General features: G+C 46.2%; 1 protein-coding gene across 1 annotated transcript in view; it reads left to right on the forward strand.

The window, feature by feature from the left end:
• Nucleotides 1–20,322, forward strand: part of fgfrl1a (fibroblast growth factor receptor like 1a) — a 37,437-nt gene that overhangs the window by 4,482 nt on the left and 12,633 nt on the right. Inside the window, exon 3 of the mRNA XM_077022482.1 lies at nt 13,110–13,382. Coding sequence (XP_076878597.1) covers nt 13,110–13,382 — 273 coding nt within the window. The remainder of the gene's footprint in view (nt 1–13,109; nt 13,383–20,322) is intronic.

Here is a 20,322-nt window from a genome sequence, read left to right on the forward strand (position 1 = left end):
TGCCGCTGTGCTAATATAAATAACCCCCAGAAGCAGCTTGTGCTCGGATGTGATGAAGAATCAGATATTGCAGAGAATTTACAGCTTTTTCAAAGGTTATTTAAAGAGAAATGACAGAGAATGTGTATTTTATAAAAGGTTTGTTCACCTCCACCCCCAAATACCCTTTGTTTCCTTCCCTCTTCTTCTCAGTTTCTCTGTGCTCCTCTCACCTCCATGGTTTATGACCATTGAGAAGCCAATGGAAGTTAATTTACCATGTTAAAGAAATAAGGTGTCACAGTGGGTAGGCCTCACTTATCCCCAGAGCTTTACTTTAAGCAGCCAAAGTGTGTCAAAACAGTCTGGATAGATGGTTGACTATTATGGCTTATCCTTTATCTTTTTTCTCTTTTAGCTGTTCGTGTTATAAACAATGGACCTTACTTAGTGATTAAAGAGAGATTTGTTACTATAAACTTTGGAACATTAGTCTCTAGTAATAATTAAAGAGTGATTTGTTAAATATTTGGGCTATCTTCCGACACTTTTAGTTGGCATTAACAGTACTGCCAAAAGATTCAAATACAATTTTAGTTCAGGAAAATACATTAGTTATTTTTGGAGGTAATGGTATGAATCTTACTTGCATGTAATATGATCAAAGAAATGTGTTAATAGCCATAGTATTCTGCCTTGTAGCAGCACTTAGGAAATGACTGCAGTTACTGAGAAGTCTGCAAAGTTTTGTTCCCAGAAGGAAGCTGAGAGGAAGCCGTGACACTTGGTCACACTAAGAGAGGCGACAGGAAGGACAGTTGTTAAGTGAGCCCAATAAAGTAGTTATCATGAAGTCAAATGGTGTTTACACAGAGACCATTTTTATGTCACCTCCTCTCATTAGCAATGGACTGCAAGTGGCATTCTTCTGTAATGAGGTGGGTTAAAAAAAAGGCTGTTTGTTATAAGTGTGGTTTGCTACACTAAAGTACAGATGTCTCTGCAGTGATTTGTGCAAAGCAGGACTGTATGTGTTTGAGTAAAATCTAGATAGGACGTGGGGAAAGATACAGTCCCATTGTGGACTTAAACCCATTTGGGCTGAATGCTTTTATTAGCCGAGCTTAATAGGCTCCTGGGGTGATACAGAGACACATGCAGGCTTATCTAAGGGCTGGTGGATATCTCCCCGCCAGCACTTTCTTAAAAGGCCGGAGGAGTTCTTCCGCTGGCCTTGGTGAATTGTGCCTAGATGCTGCTACAGGATCTTGTTGCTCTGTTGGGGAGGTGTCTACTCTGTAGGAGTGTGAGAGAAAAAACAGCCGATTTGAAGGGGAGGATGTGTGTGTGTGTGTTGTGGGGTGGGGGGGGTTGTAAAAATATTTATCCAAGCACATGACAAGGAGCATGGGTTCAGCACACCAGTTGTGGGCAGAGTGTGAGGTTATAAGATGCCACTGTTAAAGCTACAATACAAGCAAGACTTCATGTGGTGAGGCATTAGGTAGACAGATCTGTCACATGGTGTCATCCTGCACCCCCCCCCCCCCCCCCCCCCGTAATTGCAGGGTCCTTCAGCAGTCACTCAGTATTTTGTCTGTTTTGTCACTTTCCCTCTACTAGTGTACAGCAGAGCAGGCCTTGATGCATCAATGGCTCATTGTTGTGGGCTGGTGGTCTGTGTTCGGTCAGTTCCCCAAGAAAAAGGGCAGAGGTCAGATGAGACAACCAGAGAGTGGGCCAGGTTGGGTCACATGTCTGACCTCTCACCAGAGGTCTTACAATAACTTGTTAGTTCTCCCCTGGTGTCTGCCTGTGTGTCCAGTCTTGGAGCATTTTTGTTTTCCTGATATCACCTTTTTAGTCTGCCCTTCTTTCTCTCATTCCGTCCTCCACCCACCCCCGCGTCCGTCTCCAGCTGTTCTTTTGGGCGCGTTACAAATGAGATGTTGAAAAGCAGTCCTCTGACTAGAGACAGCTCCTCTTGTTTTCTTTGGGATTTGGCATGTCAGTTTGTGTTGGGGCCTGCTCCCTTCCAGCACCTGTGTATATGTCATGTGTTGTGGAGTGCTCTGTGGCTTCTTCAGAGAGAGAGAGAGAGAGAGAGAGAGAGAGAGAGAGGACACAGAAATGGAAAGAAAGTCAGAGAGAGAGAGAGAAAGAATGCCACACCAACCTCAAACACAACAAGGCAGGGTCATGATTGATGGCACCTCTTCCACTAGCGTCCCCGTCATCGCGCACTCTGCTGACACGCACATGCAGTCTTTTTTACCAAAGCCCCCTCCCCCCTTTCACCAGTGGGGCTTTGGACACTCCGCTGCGTGACTCCCAGGCCTCTAAACTATGCGCCGTGGCCCAGATATCTGCTCCGCTCCTGCCTTCACCGTGAGCCACATGCCATCTGTCAGTCCCAACCGATGAGGGCTGCAGACCGCGCTCGGGGCGCCGGGGCCCACAGTGGCGGGACGCTCGCGGCCGTGGCCGGTGCATCGCTGGAGGGGTTGGCTCACTTAAAGCCAGACAGCTCTGGGAGTCCAGCACACGTCTTCATCTGAGCTCTCTCCGCTGACAGTGCAGTGGTGCTCGTACTGAAGTTCTCTGTGGGAGAAATCTGTGCCCCTTTTGTATGAATCTTAGTCGCCATCGCTATAAACGTTTTTGTGGTTCAGTCAGCATGCAGCACCCCTGTGCGACTGGCCCGGACACTTATTTAGGTTAGATTCTCACACCCGTCTGTGGCTTACAGAAACCAAAGCTGCTGGTTCCAGTGTGTTACACTGTGTACTGAACTTGTGCTTCGGGTTTTACCCTCTTGGGTTATTCGCGGTGTGTTTTAGGCCTGTTGGGAATGTAACCTGCTGCCCCTGATAACGCTCTGCTGTCTTTTTGTCCCTTCGTTATATAGCTGTCTGGCGCTGGGATATCCTTTTCAAGGTTAAAGGATCCCCATACTTCCACAGATAACATGCATGGCGGTGTTGATTGACATTAAAAGTCTGGCAGAGATTTCCACATCTTTGCAAAGAGGAGGCTGGGAACAGCTTTTATGCTCACCGCAAGGGTTTTTGCCCCCCCAAGCCACCTGTTTGTGATTCTTTGCAAGACGTGTTGACTGTTTTAAGCTCATTCATCAACATCTCTGTTTTTTTATTTTATTTTTTTACTGATTTTTTTTTTTTATGGTAATGGTGCGGGGTGGCGTGGTAAGCTAAAGCTTAACTGTCAGTGGCTTTTCAGTTTTTCATCCGTCGTACCGTTGAAAAGCACAGCCAGCTGTTGAGGTCAGAGCCCAGCAGTTGGAATGTGTAAAGTGTGTGTGAGTTGTGGGAGGGGTTTGGGCCCTTGGGAACCTGACACGATGGCAAGAGCCACTGTGAGAGTTGCAGAGCTCTGGCACCCAGACAGCTTTACCCATCCTCCAGCACGGAGCTTATACATTGGCCATGGGAAACGCACGTAAACCCCCCTCCAAATGGCATGACCAGACAACATGCGGTAGGGTTCTCTGTTAGCCTGAGATCGATCACGCCTGCACCTGTGGCAGTTCTCATCCGCTGCTGGCTGTAATGCGTCTCTCATCCCCTTGAAGGATCTGGTCTGATTAAATGACCTGCGTGGGGATGTGAGAGCCTCTGCCTCTCTGCTGACACACGTGGGGGTCGTTTACCCAGCGTCACGTCCATTGTCCACTGGAGGTCCTGCAGCTCTTTAGTTCTTTGCCCCCCCCTTCTCTCCTTTTCTTTTTGCCTCTTGCCGAACATGTTTGTTTTCTTCTCGATGTTTAGGAGCGGTTTGTATTTTCAGCCTCATGCTGTGAAAATATGTCCGAACTATATTCGTAGCGCAGCGGTTCCATTGAGCTGCGGGGCCGCTCCTAAATATACGATCACCTCGGGCAGCTGATTGCTGCCAGTCTCCCGCGTGCTCGATCTCTTTATTTCGAGAGAGGAGGCAGGCAAGAAAAAAAAAAACGCAGCGTACAGGGCCTGAGAAGGGAAGGAGGGACTCCGGCGTGGTGGCTTCATGAAGGAGAACCACCGTGAGGCGGAGGACAGATCAACGCCACACAACTGGGCAAGACTCGGCACACGCCGACGGGTACAGGCGTCACGACGTACGATTCACCCGACACGATCATCTGGGCCCACGCGAGCCACGCAGCCGTCAATGGACACTTTGTAGGGTCCGTCCCTCCGGCTTTCGGGCGCACGGGGACGGGGGCGGGGTTGGGGTTTTCTTCTCTGCCGGCGCCACAGTGAATGCGGGGCCCGTGTACTTTAAGGAGACGGGCAGGCGGGGGAGGGGAGCAGGGCGGGGGAGGGGCCGGGCACCCCAGAGCGGCATGGAGGCGCTGCCTATGTAATTTAATACAGGTAGTTTATGTGGAGACCTCATGCAAACCCCAGGCTGTAGAAATTTCCCTTGGAAACATACAGTACGATATTGCATCACCTGACCATTTTTGGTTTCCCCAATATTTTTTATTTATTTTATTTTTTTTGTCAATCTGAAAATAAAACAAGCAGTTTCTGTGAACAAACTTTATAGGCTAGTCCACATTGAGAACATGTGCACGTTTGGGTCCTGGCACACAGCCCAAGTGTCAGACCAGCATTGCTTTACCCACAGCTGCCTTTTTTTTCCCCCCAGGAGCTTAGGGTGGAATGTTCTCTATCTCCCTTCCCCTGACCAGCCTGATAACCCTCTTTCTAGCTACAGGTCCATTTGAGATCTTTCCAACTGTCCCGGTCAACACCGGTCCTCCGTATTGGATGTCAATTTGTTTTCACAGGGTCCGTGTTACACAGGGGTGTCTGGAGGGCTTTTGTCCTCCAGCAGTTGCCCATGGAGTGTGTGCACCTACCGTTTTCTGACAGAGGTCTACGGCAGAGCAAATTGGGTTAGTCATGGCTGAAGCATGGTGTGGAATGTGGGAGGATGAGTGGAGTTGCGGACGAGTGGAGTAAAAGCGTACGGAGACAAATGAAGAGGAGAGAGTCAGGGCAGGAATGTCAGCCCGGAGGATCTAAGGGCGTAGAGCGGCAAATCGTTTTCTCCAGCATAGCCCGTGGTAGCTTTTGAAAGTTCTCTTGCTAATGCCGTTGGATTAAGATGTCAGGTCACGGTTGGCTGCTATTGTTAAGAGTGAATGAGGCTTTAATAGGTGCCCGAAAATCACGAGTTATGCGCTTGCGTGTGCTGCCAGAAATCGCTGTCTTGTGAAAATAAGCCACACGGCAAATTATTGTTTTCTCACTGTAGATGTACTTGGTGTCCACAGTAATCTTCACCATTACCAATAATAGACTCCGTGTTTTTTTAACTTAAAACACAAACGGCGATATCGAGTAACACAGAGCGCCCTGCCCAACTCAAACGGGTTTATCTCACGGCTGTTACCGAAGCACGGATAAACCTCTGCCGCATAAGAGGCACTTCCGCTTGTGTTTGAGTTGTGCGGGTCCCGTGTAGGGAGCCCACTAATCAAATATTGACAGTTGATTACAAGAGAGAGCGGGTGCAGGTGCCTGCCACCTATCAGAAGAGGAGGGGGGGGGGGCCCTCGGTGTGCCAGATAAGGCCAAGGAGGAGTGTGGTTGGCCAAAAGCACTTCAGCCTTTATCAGTTCACAGGAGGCAGCTGCAGTTACACATTAGCTGTAGAGATATGCCCCGCACACTGTCCGTCTTTCCTCTCAGGTTTGCTTTTATTAGTAATGTCATTTGCAGTTGTACATCTCTTATCGACTCGCATTTCGTTGATTTTGAATTTATATTCACCAACACTGGCCTTTAGACTTCAGCACACAACATCTTCTCCTCTTTCTCCAAAATCTTGTCAACACTCCTGCTTCTCTGCCATTTACCCTAATCCTCACCTTGACCCCTGTCCTGACCTCAAGCCATTGTCCAAACCAAAGACATCTTTCTCAAGCCACAGAACATTGTTTTGGATGGTTTTAACGTTTGTGAAACTAGTTTGTTTGATTTTTACCTTGATTTCTTATAATTGAGTTACCACACGGTCTTCACAATCATCACATGTAGAGTATAGAAAGCAATCAGCAGGGTCGTGGAAAGGCCCGAGGCATAGATGCTAAGGGCAGTGTACTGTGGTGAAGTGGGTGACCATTTATAACCTTACCGTTTCCCCCACTTTGTATGCTGGGTGGGGGGCGGGGCATGGGGTGGGGGGGGGGCGGGATTATGTACTCATGCCCCACATTCCGTGCCTGTGTGAGCTGTTTGTCTGAGCGTCAGAGTGGAATTAGCCTCTCCAGGCTGCCAAAGAGCACACATGCACATGTTTTACTTACTGGGTATATTTGCCTGATATAAAGCCGTGTTTCCTTTGCAATGAGATACGCGCGGTGTGCACGCTGTCCGAACAATGTCCTTTTTTGTAATTTTGTAATATGAAATCAAGAATGGAGCTGCCGAGCCAAACTAGAACCCTGGAATTTGTCCTAACGCAGTCGGAGGTTACGCTGCTTTCCTCATCCTCGGCCTCCGCGTTTGAGCCCACTGTCATTTTCAGGTCCACTCGGGTCTAGCATGGCTCCCGCTCCGGGCCGTTTTTTAAATTTTCGTCCCGACCTTTGTTGAACACGAAGCCCCCACAGCAGGCCCGTGTATTTGAAGTTGTGGCCTTAAACACAGTTTTTGTTTTTTTGTTGTTTTTTAGTTCCCCCTCCCCACCACCGGTACGCTGTAATAAGCTCGCCTTTCCAGCGCCAGTCACAGCCCTGGGAATTCTCTGCACTCAATGTATTTTTTCAGGCTCCCCTTTCACTTCCAATACATCTGGATAATTGTCATCCAGACCCAAGTTTTTGTCCATTGAGTTCCCATAAAAGACTTTATAACCTCTGCAAGTATGTTGTCCATTAAAATCTGCTCCAGGTTCTTGGCTTGCTGGCTAGAAAAAACAACACCTTTTGAAACTGGTCCGTTCCGTTGCCTTTCGCCATTCCGTTCTCTAGACCTCGTTGCGACATTTAATTTTTTTTATTTCACGTTCATGCTGAAGAAGGCAGGTGCTACACAGGACGCCTGTGGTCAGGGTTAATTTCAAAGGACAGACCACTCTTTGTTTCCAGTGAACCTGTAGCCTCAATAAATGAAATGGGGGTTTACATATTTCAAAATGGGGAGTGTCTGGACTAAGTCAGATTGGTAGCTTAAATGATGTTGGGCCTAGTCTTTCATTTTCTTGACGTGTCTCATTACTTTAACAAATCACAGAACCTTTTTATTTCTTTGTGAAAGACCATTTCAGTCTCCACCTGATATGAGAGCTGCTACCAAAGTTTATTCAGTGATATAGACTGTGGAAACAAAATTATAATCATATTTACTGACAAATTAACAATCAAGTTTATAGCAGCTGTCCTGTCTGGATAAAAAGTATTATGTTGTCAAACAAAGAGTTTTATAAATATATGGATCAGTAGCCCATTTAACCAACAATATGATATTTTCCGTTAAAGTAGGCTTCTTCTGTTCTATTTTATCATGTTCATTGTTTTCCTTATAAAACAATAATAAAACTATGGATTATGGTTCTATGCTTTATTTTTTTGCTCATTAGTGTACGGATACTCCTTTTCCAGGTGGCAGTATTGTCTGGATTCCATTTATATCCATACTGGTATTAGCCCTGCCCCTTCAGGGAGGACAGAGGTTAACTCAAATAAAAGAGTCTTTCTAACAAGCTGCATAATGAGACCATGTGACTCCAATAGGAAGCATAGTGCAGTCAGTTGGGTGATTTTTTTATTTTTTTTTACTTTGTGTGGTGCCTGGAACCAGTCTCATACCACTTACCTCAATTCCACAGAGAATCTGGTATCAGCATTAGCATACACTGTGCATGGTACATTCCTCACTGTGGTTTGGAAACGAATAAGGTTACATTTTCAAAGACGTGTGTCAACTTGGGGGCTTTTAGATTATCAAGGTGGTGACAGTGCAGCTTGGTTTCCACCAGAGCCAAAGGAAGGAAAGATTTGGAGGCGTTTTAACTTGGAAAAGACAGCAACAAACATTTGCCACAGTTGACAGCCAGTGTTTCTCCTCTCAGATGTGCCACATTTGATCTGTGTCAGTTAAAGATTTGCAGTTGCAGACACTTTAGATAGGAACCCCATCTATTTTTGTATAAAACAGGATATATCTAGAGGGCAAACTCAATTTCATGTGACTCAGTAGCATCAGTATAGCACAACTTTACCGTCTGCACATCTTCACAATCACCTTAACAAAGACAGCATTTCTGCAAATAAAACAAACAGCATCAAATTGTTATAGAAGAATGAGCTGGAGTGTGTGTTGGTGTTGCCTGCCCATTCCCTGCAAGACCCTCTCCCACCCCCACCCCCACCCCCACCCCCAGCCTCTCCCACCCCCACACACTTCTGGGTGTGGGAGGAAACGACAGGAACTTTTAAAAACCTTGAGGAATCCGCTGACTGGTCAGCGTGGCAACACGATCTGCTCAGCACCCAACGCTCTGCTGGCTTCTGCTCCCAGGATTCCCAGAAGAGCGAGTCTCCGTGGAGGACATGGCAGGAGCAGGGACAGACGGGGCTGTGGGCCAAAACCCCACTTTTCCCACCACTCAACCACCCCTCATTACACAGGCTGCCCTCTCCGTCACCACCAGCCTCTCTCCTCCAGGAGATCGCTCACATTTAGCCCTTAACTGAGCACACTTCATAAAGTGCATTGGCCATTTCTTTTTGTTATCCATTTTATTAAATATATAGTATATGCAGAAACTTGAAAGGTTATATGTCAGTCTAAATACCTTGTAGCTGTTGTTCTAACAGACTGTTACTCTATTTCCATCTACTTTTTTTGTCTTTAGACATTTTCTTCTCGTTGTTTTGGGTGCTTTTTAATCAACCTGGAAACTTCTGTAATCGCCAGGATTTTAACAGTGAAAGGAAACAACGAAACATTTAACTTGCAAAAATGCAGAGCTTTTTGGATGCCCCTACTTTTAAAGACGAGCTGCCCATTAACACAGTGGGTGGAGCGTGTGCAAGTAAATCAGTATCTAATGTAAACATAGCCAGCCCTTAGCCTCGGGGTAGTGTTAACTGTCATGCTTTAGCAATTGGTAGCAATTGACCTATTGACAGCAGGGGAAATGAGTGCTCTTTACCTGTCTGGATGAATGGAGTGTGGTCTGTGTGAATGGAATGTATTCATCACTTTGACCTGTCACCCCGGGCAATGACAGAATCACAGGCAACACAGTAGAGTGCAGGCGGGAGCAAGCAGCCACATTTTGCTTTGACGGAGCTATAGTCGGAGCATGCACAGTCCATGACGTGCCATTGGCCCGCATATTATGACAGCCTGACACTGACCAGAAATGCAAGTCATTGAATTCATTTTGGCGTGAGCAGTTCGTAATACGTCTTGACAATAAGCTGAGGAGTACACAGAAAAAAAAATGGCTCCCATTCTTTGTTGTAGCTAGTGGGATTATTTTCCATTCCTCTCGAGACTTGTCCTGTAGGAGTCCATTTTCATACATCCAGAGATATCTTTATTTCTCAGTAAACAATAACCGGTCATTCTCATTGCTTAGACCGGTCTGCTTTGTCAGTTGATTGCATTTGTTTGAAATCGAGTCTTTGTGGTTATATTAAATGAATGTTTCTCGCTCTAAAAACTTTGGCAGTTTTGACCCCATCCAGCAGCGTCCATATAAAAGACTCCAGTCTCGAGAAGGGAGACTAAACTCTCCATGTTCACCACGACAGTCTGTTTGGAATTCACCGTGTAGCTGTTGGCTCAGAAGACCTCATGATGGCAACATAAGCCATCCCACAAACCTTTCATTCCAGCACTTCCCCAAGGAGACCCCACGCTCAGTCTCGCAGAGACTTTTTAGGAGATGTTTTCTTCTCGTCAGACTAGTTTTGGACCCCCTCCACCTTTGGCCCACTTCAGTAAACAATGTTGGGTATCTGGAGTTTGTAGAGTGGGGCATTTAGGTGGTAGTTAGTCTCTCCATCCTGCCAACATCTGAAACGTGCATGCAGTGAAGTGTTGTGGAAATCCTCTGGATGTTTTGATTGATAGGCATCAAGGAAGCGGTCGTAATGGGAAACGTCAGTGTGATTTGGCCCCGCTGACTTCTCCACTACAGGTTTTTGTAAAGCTGTACACACAAGGGGTTCATGTAACTCCAACCTTATTCTGTCAGCCTCAGAAATCATTGCTGGGATTCAAGGCAAATTCAGCTGTTTGAAAAACATTATTTTAAATCATTTTAAATCATAACTCCTTGTTTACAGTTTTGTCCAACTACATACTATCAACCCGAAATGGCATTAATCCAGCCTAATTACTTCCAATTTTATATGATACTTCAAGCATGTAATGCCTTTCATATACACCATCATGTTTTGGTATGTTAGTGCAAGAGAGTTTAGTTTAAAGTTTAGTAGTTGTGGATTCACAAATTAGTTCCATACAACAGTAGAGTGGCTTGATTTTGACCTCAAGCAACAAAACGAGGAGCTTTAAAAAATTGAAAATTGTGTAATGGTATTCTTCCATTTATGTATTTGTCTCAGTGGATTGACCAAATAGCACAAACTTCCCAGAAGGGACAAATAGAAGACAAAGGGAGTTGAGACCGGGTGAAGGTTGTCCTCCTTCGTCACTGGCCGCTTCCTGAAAACGAAACATCCTGGCACTTTCTCAGCTTTGGTACAGCTTTAAGTTTAATCAAAGACGTCCGTTCGTCCAGTTGTGTCCCCCGTGTTCCCCGTGTTTTGCCAATGAAAATATTTCGTGATCGACTTCTTTAAGACCCAAGTGCTGTGTCCCACAGTCTCGAGGCTAGACGCTGGCGTTTAGGCGGAGAACTCTCGCGGAAGCAGATAGCGCTCCAGAGAGCCTGGGAGAATCTTACTGGCAGGGTTCGTCCGCGTTGGTCCCTGGTCAAGAGTTAAAAAGGGGCCTTCGGTGGAATGCTACTTGTGTTGGCCTTGCGCTGGATCCTGGCCCCCCTTTTTTCCTGTCATTAGTGGACATTCCAGGCCTGCATGTTTGGCTACCTTAAGCCAGCAGGCCGTAAAAGGCGAGGGGAGATAGAGGAGGGTGCAGTTTTAAGACTGATCCACAGCACCGCAACGGTACAAAATGGAAACGGCAGCCCACTTATGGTATTTTGCTGTGGGTCCACTGCATCAGAGGGGAGTGTGTTTAGGTTAAATGGACAAAACAGATTGCTGTTACGACTCAGACCTGCAGTTCACCCCTCGCTGTTCGGCCCTAATTCCTTCTCCACACGTGCACTTGCACACAAACGCACACACATTTTGCAAAGACACGAGGCTTTGGATGGGTTCTGATATTTACATGTGATTTGTTCATTTCTCCCAATATACTCATTGATTTACTTGGGTTTATTCTGGCACTGTAAAATGTTGATCCTTCCTGCATCTTGCATTCGAGTCACTTCTGCCATTTCTGTTTCACTCCGGGGGGGTTGAAAGTTGCTCCCATTAATTCCCATGACAGAGAGAGAAGAAAGGAGCCAAGCGTAGCTCGTGAAAATGTGGGGCCTTTGTTTGTGCCTGCACACCTCTGGTGTGCGCAGCACGCCGTGCTGTCAGGCCCCGGGCCTCGCTGGGGAGGAGAAACCTTGGGCCTGACCCACAAGCCTCTCCCAAACAGAAGGCCAGGAGCAGAACGCTCGTAAATCTGCCCAGGGAGTGGGCGTACGGCCTTCCAGAGAGAATGAGATTTCAATCTGTGAGAATGGCTCACCGGGAAGGTTTTACTTGAGGTTTGTGTCTGATGAGAAAGCCATTTGCTGAGAAAGAAGCAGGAGGAGAACGAGGGGCTACGGTAAATGCCTGCCTGTGACTAATGTCTTTTTCACACATCTGAGCCCCCATCTGTCAAAATGTCAGCTACCCGCTTCCTCATAGTAGTATGATGTGGTCAACTAGGCACAATGCCTGTAGCAGAAAGTGGATTCTCATAAAAGCCTGTATCCGTAAATTGTTGTACTGTCAAAGCACTGTTTGGGATACGTAAAATATAAGTGCATGTGTGACTTTTTGCAGCTTTGATTTTGTGCGATGGTGAAAATGTGTATATAACCATCATTAATTAGTCAGTGTAGAAATGACCAAATCTACATTACCTACACATTTTAGAGCTTAACTGTATTACTTCCAGATCAACATATTCTTTTCATTTCTCTGTTTTCGGAATTCAATTTGGAAATGGTTAAGTGTTGGCTAGAGGCATAATAAAAAAAATCAAACAATCCATCCTGCCAATTAATCCTGAGCAATGTCTTCAGTTATGGACTGAAGGTGCTTTAAAAGATCTTCCTAATAACGCCTTGCATGCAAATCACTGTCTCTGTAAATCAGTTCTACTCTCAAAATTTAGATCTGGGTCTTCAAAGAACTTTCCACGACCGTCAAATAGAACTTGTATCAGTCTTGCACCAGCAATCATTAACAGGAAGGCATTCTGCCTTGGGAGCAACAAGTGTGTGTGGACCATGTTTATACCTTTAGAAGTGGATCTGGGTAGGGCCACCAAGCAGGCACACACAGACGGGGCTGTTCTCGGGAGCGCACAGAGCCAGGGACACGTGGCTGCCTGACAAGGGACTGCGGTTACGATTTCCCTGCAGACATAAACAGTGACACTGTCAATTTCCTTCCTCCGAGTCTCTTAAAAAGGAGTGAAGGAGGGAGCCTGTGCTTGAGATGGGGGAAGCCTGTCTTCGCAGGACGTTTAGTAGGACGTGTGCCACCTAATACTAGTCTAGCCGTCTTGGTTTGGGGATGTGGCTGGATTTCATGCTTACAGAAAGAAAGCAAACAAGAACTTGGAAACCATAGTTTGGATTTTCACGTTCAACCAAATCACCGAACATCTTGCGAACATCTGTCAACAGAGAAAATAACGGCTAAATAAAGAGTACAAGCTGCTATTTCCATTTCTGAAACAAACAGCCGGAGGCCATGTATCGGAGACAACCGTTACGGAAAGCTGTCTTGCTAAGCACGGCTGCTGTTGAGGAAATGGCGAACAGGGTCACGGTCGGGCTGCAGTAACCGCTCCTTCTGTCAGCAGGTCCCCCGCGCGTCTCGGAGAAAGTCGCACATCGGCAGACGGTGCGTATCGGACGCACCATGAAGCTCCCGTGTCCGGTGGAGGGCGACCCGCCGCCACTCATCATGTGGACCAAAGACGGGCGCAACATCCACAGCGGCTGGATGCGCTTCAAGGTCCAACAGCACGCGCTCCGCATCAAGGAGGTGGAGGCGGCCGACGCCGGCACCTTCATCTGCAAAGCCACAAACGGCTTCGGCAGCGTCAACGTCAACTACACCCTCGTCGTAATTGGTGAGGCCTCTCATAGTGTGTAGTTCTTAGATAATGCTTGACCAGTCTTTAAAAAGATGTACAAGAATCGACATCTATTTATTTTATATCTGTGTGAAGAGTGTTTATGCGTTGGAAGCTTGTGTGTGTGTGTGTGTGTGTGTGTGTGTGTGTGTGTGTGTGTGTGTGTGTGTGTGTGTGTGTGTGTGTGTGATTAGTAACTTATTATGTTCTGGTGTGATACAAGAGTAGAGAAGGAAAACATCTCTTGTCTGTTTTTGCACCTTTATGTGTGAGGGTGTGTTTGAACATTAGCCTCCATTTTATGGTAAAAAAATTAACGTTCTTCTTCAACATCTTCGTAGGCCTCTAGTTTCCCCCCACCGAGCACTTGTTTCAGTCAAGCAGAACAGCCTGAATCCTTTAAGTGGGCACCACCATTATTAAAACGCCTCATCCGCTTCTCTTCAGAAATTGCGGGCAGCCTGATGGGTTTTGCTGAAGTGTGACGTCCACTGGATGTGGTTTGGGCATCCACATTCTCTACCGGGAGTAAAAACAGTCTCGTAGGAGCGTGCCGGCCAGCTGCCCAATTAGAAAGGACCTAATTTAGCCAGGTTCCCTGCAGGGAGCTGCCCTCTCATGCTGGGGTAGGGACGCTGGACAGGCCGCGTGACCTCACGAGACGCCCTGTCGGAACGCTGAAGGACATGAACCATGATCCCTGATTAGAAGGCTTTGAAACCCACTGTTTTATTCAAAGCTCTGACTTTCACCAGTTACTATTGTAGTGCAGGCCATTTTTTTTGCTTTCTTGTACCACCAGCTAAATGAACACAAAGGCGTACAGTCGATACACAGAATTGTAATCATTTTTAGTTGTATAAATATAGATCTCCTGGACCAAACAACCTCTAATTTGAAAAGGGAGTTGGATAAATTGGGGCTTTAAAAAAAGAAAATGTCAAGTGAAAGCAGCCCCAAGTCTAAAGAGAGACTTCACAGTGCCTCTTTCAGGGCCAGTTTTACATTAGCTGGTCTGAGTTAATTATCCTTTTATTTTCTTGTTAAATGATCCCCATGCAAGACAAAGGGATTAAGGGACTGGAGCACATCCTCACTGATGAATGAGCTGTTTGTGTTACAGTGTTTGTGTCTCTGAGTGAAGTACTGGTCCTTTAAAGTACTCTGTGTAGAATTATGTATTAACTACCCTGAACACAGAACGTTTTTGACCCTCAGTGATTTAAGTTGGGTTTTTTTGTCCTACTCATAGTCTCAAATCTGCATTGTGTCTATTCCACTGGCCCTAAAAATGCTTTTAATATCTGCCAGAATCGGCATTTTTAGTCAGCGAGACAGCTTGTATGTTGTTGTTGCACTTTTACAGTTTCCATTGGCCATTAAAGTGCAAAGGTATTGTTTTTCAAATAAATCTAAAACATGAAACTCAAAGTCCATAGCAGCCTGCCTGGGTCGAGGCTTTTAATTGACCCCTTGAATGCTCTTAACGGTTCAGAGGTTTTGGGGAGGGGAAAGTGGGGGGGGGGGGGCAGCTGCCATGATGAGCTCAACCCAACAGCTGCGCACGAAGAACAAGGCAGCCAGGTTGTGCCAGGCCCGCTTTAATGCGCTGTAGTGGACTCCGCCATGCTGCCTACTCAGGGCCCTTCAACTCCATTTTGTCACCCAATCTGTGTTGGCTCGTGTAACTCGAGCCTTTCCTGCTGATCTGTTATGATCACACGCTTTAGAGAGGGTGTTGTAACGTATATGTAAAAACAAATTGTCGCAGGTTAATATTTCTGCAATAAGAGGATACCATATCTAAGGTTTTGCATTTAGGAAATGGGTCTTTTAACATATTAAACTTTTTAAAGTCATGTAATTAACCAAATGAAAGGCAGCTTTTTATGGCTCATACTTTGTGGCTTATACCCCCCCCCCCCCCCACACCCCCCATCAATGGTACAATTATATTAATATTTTTATAGTGTGACACATCCGCCATGGCTTTTATGATGGCCGTGCATATGGTTCCATGTAAAGCAATCAAAAGCAAAGTGCTACCACGTTTTCTACTATTGAAACCCTTTTGAGTGATGTACTGTGAGCGTAGCGTTGGAAACTGATCTTCCTCGAGATCTGTGTGTGGTCCCAGTAAGACGTTCAGACCCCACCTGAACCTGAACCTCTTGTTGTTTAATATTTGTTGGTTCTCACTCACCAAAGCACATCGACACCTTTTACTTATTACGACTCCCCGGTGCCTCTGCCAACTCCTCCCTTGCAAACCACATTTAATTCAGATAAATATTTTCACAGTTTTCCTTTTCTGTGTTGTTATGTTTGGTGATAAAATGCCCCTCTGTCTACGTCTGCACAGAAACCACGCCCAGCGTTTGTGACGGCACTTAGTTTTAGCAGGAAGAAAATCGAAGGACTCCAACATTATCTCCCCATCACGGCATATTTTCATTGTTTGCGATTGAGGGTAGTCGGTTCACTTTAGCGTTTCACCTCTTCCTCACCCCTTTGCAAACCACCAGTGGGAGAACCTTCATTTGTAATGCAACTTCCAGAACCGCAAAGGCAAGTGTTGCCACCAGCTCCAAATATTTTGGACTCCAAGTCGTCACAGTTAGTTCAACTATAGTGCTGAATCCAAGTTTCAGTTGTGCCTGTCTACCAGTGTTTCTAAACATTGGCAGACCACTAATCTAAATCCTAGTCTAGGCATAATCCCCAGCTTCCGAACATTTTAAGGGCCACTCATCACTTAGGTTAACCTTAGTACATCCCTCCACTCAAAAAAACAAAAAAAAGAACACCTTAGGGCTTTTGAAGATGGGAACTGCCTGTGTAACTCTTCCTGTGTTTTGTGGCTCCATGATCAGATGTCCCAAGGAGGTTTGAAAGCACATGTTGATAGGACTCATTAGTAGCCTTACCCTTCCGCAAACCAGATGGGAAAGACATTAGCATCCATCTGTCAGTGACCACCCTGGTTCATGGAAGCAGTCGTTCCCTTCATAGGGCCTAACCATACCCTCCTTTGCATCTTTCAAGCCTACTGTATCTCTTTATACTCCCTCACTCCCTACACCCACTCATTCAGGACTATCTCCAAAGTTCACTGACGGATTTATTTTTCCGTGTTCTGCAAATTGTTCTTGTTTGTTTACTGACGCCTGTATCCGGCATTCCTATGTTCTTTATGCTCTGGTCGTTTGGTCTAACTTGCGATTGGGGTAAAGGTTCGTGTTATTACACCAGATGAGGAAACCGTGCGTCACTGGCGAAACTAATGAAAGGAAAGGTAGCCTTGAGAGGGGCCAGCGGAAGCAGTGGGTCATTATACGATGCAGGTTGAAGTGTGTGTGTGTGTGTGTGTGTGTGTGTGTGTGTGTGTGTGTGTGTGTGTGTGTGGGTGGGGGGGAGGGGGGGGGGGGATGTTCCAGCACAGAAAGGAGGTTCTATGCCGTAGTTGTTTCAGGTTGTGATTGTTGGCCCACACCGGCATAAACTCGACTACGAAAAGGGGAAAAAAAACACATCACAAACAAGATAAGATTTACTGTTCGCTCGTGAAGGTAGTGCAGCCGTGACTCGAAGTGATTGCAGAATTGAGATGTGTAAGAAGCTACAACGAAGTGCTCGGTGATTTATAGTGATTTGCGGAGCTTGCCCGGGCCTTAGAAGCCGCTGCTCAGCCAACATCTGGTAGTGATCTTGATTCAGGAAAACTGGAGCTTGAGATATCTAGTGATCTGTATGCGGGGTTTCCCTTCGGACTTTGAGAGGCCCCTAGGTGGTCAGACTGGTAGTACGCATTTGTCAGTCTCCAAGTTCTGTGGACCTTAGCAAAGAAAGTCTGGACAATTTTGCTACTATGGATGTAAATCTGAATGCATACAAAATACGCATGCATGTTTGCACGCATATTTTGTCAGGTGACATTCCTGTGCTTGGTTGGTAGGAATATGTGTTTAGTTTGAATACGGTTCCTATCTATTTTCACAGTATTCTTTTTAGGCCAGACTGTTGATACTAAACCATGATAAGAGCTAAGAAAGTTGGATGCTCTGAATTCTGATCTTGTCAGACCTGTGGCCAAGGGCTTTATCGGCACCACCCCCCCCCCCCCCCCTCCGTTTAGCAGATATCATAGACTGCTTTTCTGGTTTTGGTGAGGCCTACATGAACATGGCGCTCCTGGAGTGGGTTCTGGAGACACGCATGTAACTGAGCTCAGTACAATTGCTTGAGACATGCTTTTCACTTCTCCCTGTCAGAGCCATGTTGTAAGCTTAACTGATATGTAATTCAAACGTGAAGATATTTACTCCAGATCGTAAAAGAATAAACGGCATTTTGAAGCCGATTTCCCCCCATCTGGGTTTAAAGCTGAGTTTGTTAAGACTGCTGGAGTCCAAAATTTGTTACAAACATAAAGTCGTTGGAAGAACATGTGTGGGAATGTACAGTAAAACTGCTTTTTAAGGTTGCCTGCTCTGCCGTTTCCAAAAGGCTCATGCACGCAGAAGGAGTGTGTTTCACAGCATGTACCGCTGGGATCAGTCAAGAGGAGGACTTTCATGTAAGAAAGTGGCCCTTCTGCACTGCTGGGTAGATGAATGTGATGAGAATGAAAATGTCTGCTTGCACTCTCCCTAATCTCTCCTCTTCATGCACTCTGAGACACAAGTGTCAGATTCCACCAGCTGTCTGGGTGCAGAACATAAGAAAACAGATCGCATGGCGGCCCGATTGTCCGACCTTTGTGAGCTCCCTATGAAATTTCCTATTAGATATTAAATTTAATTCAAAGAACTCAACAGGAACAAGGGGTTCCTGAGGTTTAATTGAGAGATCTGGGGTCTCATCCCCAAGGCCAGTTCATGGACATGAAACAGCAGGACTGATCAGATCAGAGGGATTAGATTCATGGGACACTGCAATGAGATCTTAGACTTGAGTCATGCACGGCTTGTCTTAATTGCTGAGAAATTTTAATGATTTCTTTTTTTTCCCCCCCTACTGACATTTCTTAAACATTATACTTCTGCCAGCAGTGGAGAAGAAAGAACTAACATTACTTTGTAAAGAGAAAGTTTACCCTCTGGTTTAAATGTTGAATACCTTTAAAGGAGGCTGATGGCGAGGGAATTGGGAAGAACAGAGGAAATGGGCGTAAAGACAAGTCCCCCCCGCCACCCCCCTCCTCCCTCCGCCTCCCTTTCATGTGCTAACCAGCCTATTGTGGCAGCCTCCTCGGTAGATTTGTCTCCACTTGTAGTTTACTCGGCTTCAATGGTCATGCGTCCGCTGGCCCGCCGGGGCAGCGCGGCGTGTCCGAGCCTGAGTGACATGCTCGGCGAAGCAGGGCCAAGATGGTTCAGGCCCTCCAAAAAGAAAGCAGAAGAAGGCCTTTTATTTCTCTGATGTTTTTGTACCAGCTCCGATTCCTTTAAGATGGAAACGAAAGGGCCACAATGACACTCCGGGCCCTGCTGCAGGGGCCGCGTCTACTTGAGCAAGGGAGAAATGGCGAGAAATAGTAGCTTAAGAAAACAGAAAAGATGAATCTGACTGACCTTCGGATTTTTAAGTGCACGGATTTACGATTAAGGTGGCTATTGAGTTACGAGTTGAGCTTTTTACAATGTAACGCTGAATCTATTTTTTTTTAATAACGCCTCACCACAGAGGCCTCATCATAAATAAACTTACATAACCTTTTAAACCTCCAAAATACACTACATGCAGACTTCAGGGGAAGAGATGAAGACTTGTTTGCAGTTAAGGAGTACATCATCCAAACACTGGTGTATTCTGATCCTTGTATTCATCACCACTGAATGAACATTGTCTTTGCTATTTGTAAGTCAGAATAAACTTGGGTATGAACCAGACTCTTCCATCAAAACACCCCCACCACAAGCCAAACAAATCCTCTCTCTCTGGCTATCGCATTGTTAGTGACCAGCTCCTCCGGAAACAAGGCAGAGGAAACGAAGATGCCATTTTAAACACACAATAATGTAAACATGGCGCTCATCCCTCTACAGGTGGGGGTGAGCTTGGGTTTCAAAGGCACTGGCAGAAGGAGGCACTCCAGATCCGGAAAGGGGGGGGGGGGGGGGGGGGGGGGGACGACAAACAAAGTGGTGAAGCGGCCGGTCCCGGGTGAAGGCGTAAGGTCTGGGATTACGTTTCACGCCTGCCTGTCTCTGAACAGGACAGGGAGAGGGAGCGCATTCACAGGAACCTCCACAGAACCCATATCGCCGTTCTGCATCATTTCATCGTCCGTGGAAGGAAAGGAAGAGAAAGGAGTCGCATTCCGATCTGCCGGGCTGGGAATGTGCGAAATGTGCCTTGGCGAGGAGTGTCAGATATGATTCATTTAGGGGAAGGCAGAGAGAGGTGAAGGAGAAGGTTTTGAATAAGAGCAGGTATGGGACTGACTACAGATGAGTCATCCCATGATGTGCAAATTGCATGGCATGTTAAGCCAATATACGTTATACATCATTATATGTTTTGTGCTAAAGACAAATATGACTTTGGGGAAACATGAAAAAGTTGAATAGACACACCTTCAAATGCTTCACTCATGTAACTTCAAAGCAAGTTTTGCTTTGTCAGACTCCATATAATTGAACGGCTTGTTACTTAAGTAATGCTCGATTATTTTCTCACGACGGAGTGGCTGGCCTTTTGTCGCATGTATGTTGGGAACTGCACTCAGCAGCGAGCGCATAACTGCAACACGGGGGCCAGAATGTTTCATTTTTCAAGGTCACAGAACATTACCCCCCCCCCCCCCCCCCCCCCCAAGCTGATTAGTCTGATACAGTCCTCCCTCGCAAGGCACAATGAAGAAAAAAGTGTGAGCCACTACTCCATCCGGACAGAAACCTCCTCTGCCGGCGGGATCCATGAATGGGTTCAGGGC

The sequence above is a fragment of the Brachyhypopomus gauderio genome, chromosome 11, assembly GCF_052324685.1.
Source record: "Brachyhypopomus gauderio isolate BG-103 chromosome 11, BGAUD_0.2, whole genome shotgun sequence".
Lineage (NCBI taxonomy): Eukaryota > Metazoa > Chordata > Actinopteri > Gymnotiformes > Hypopomidae > Brachyhypopomus > Brachyhypopomus gauderio.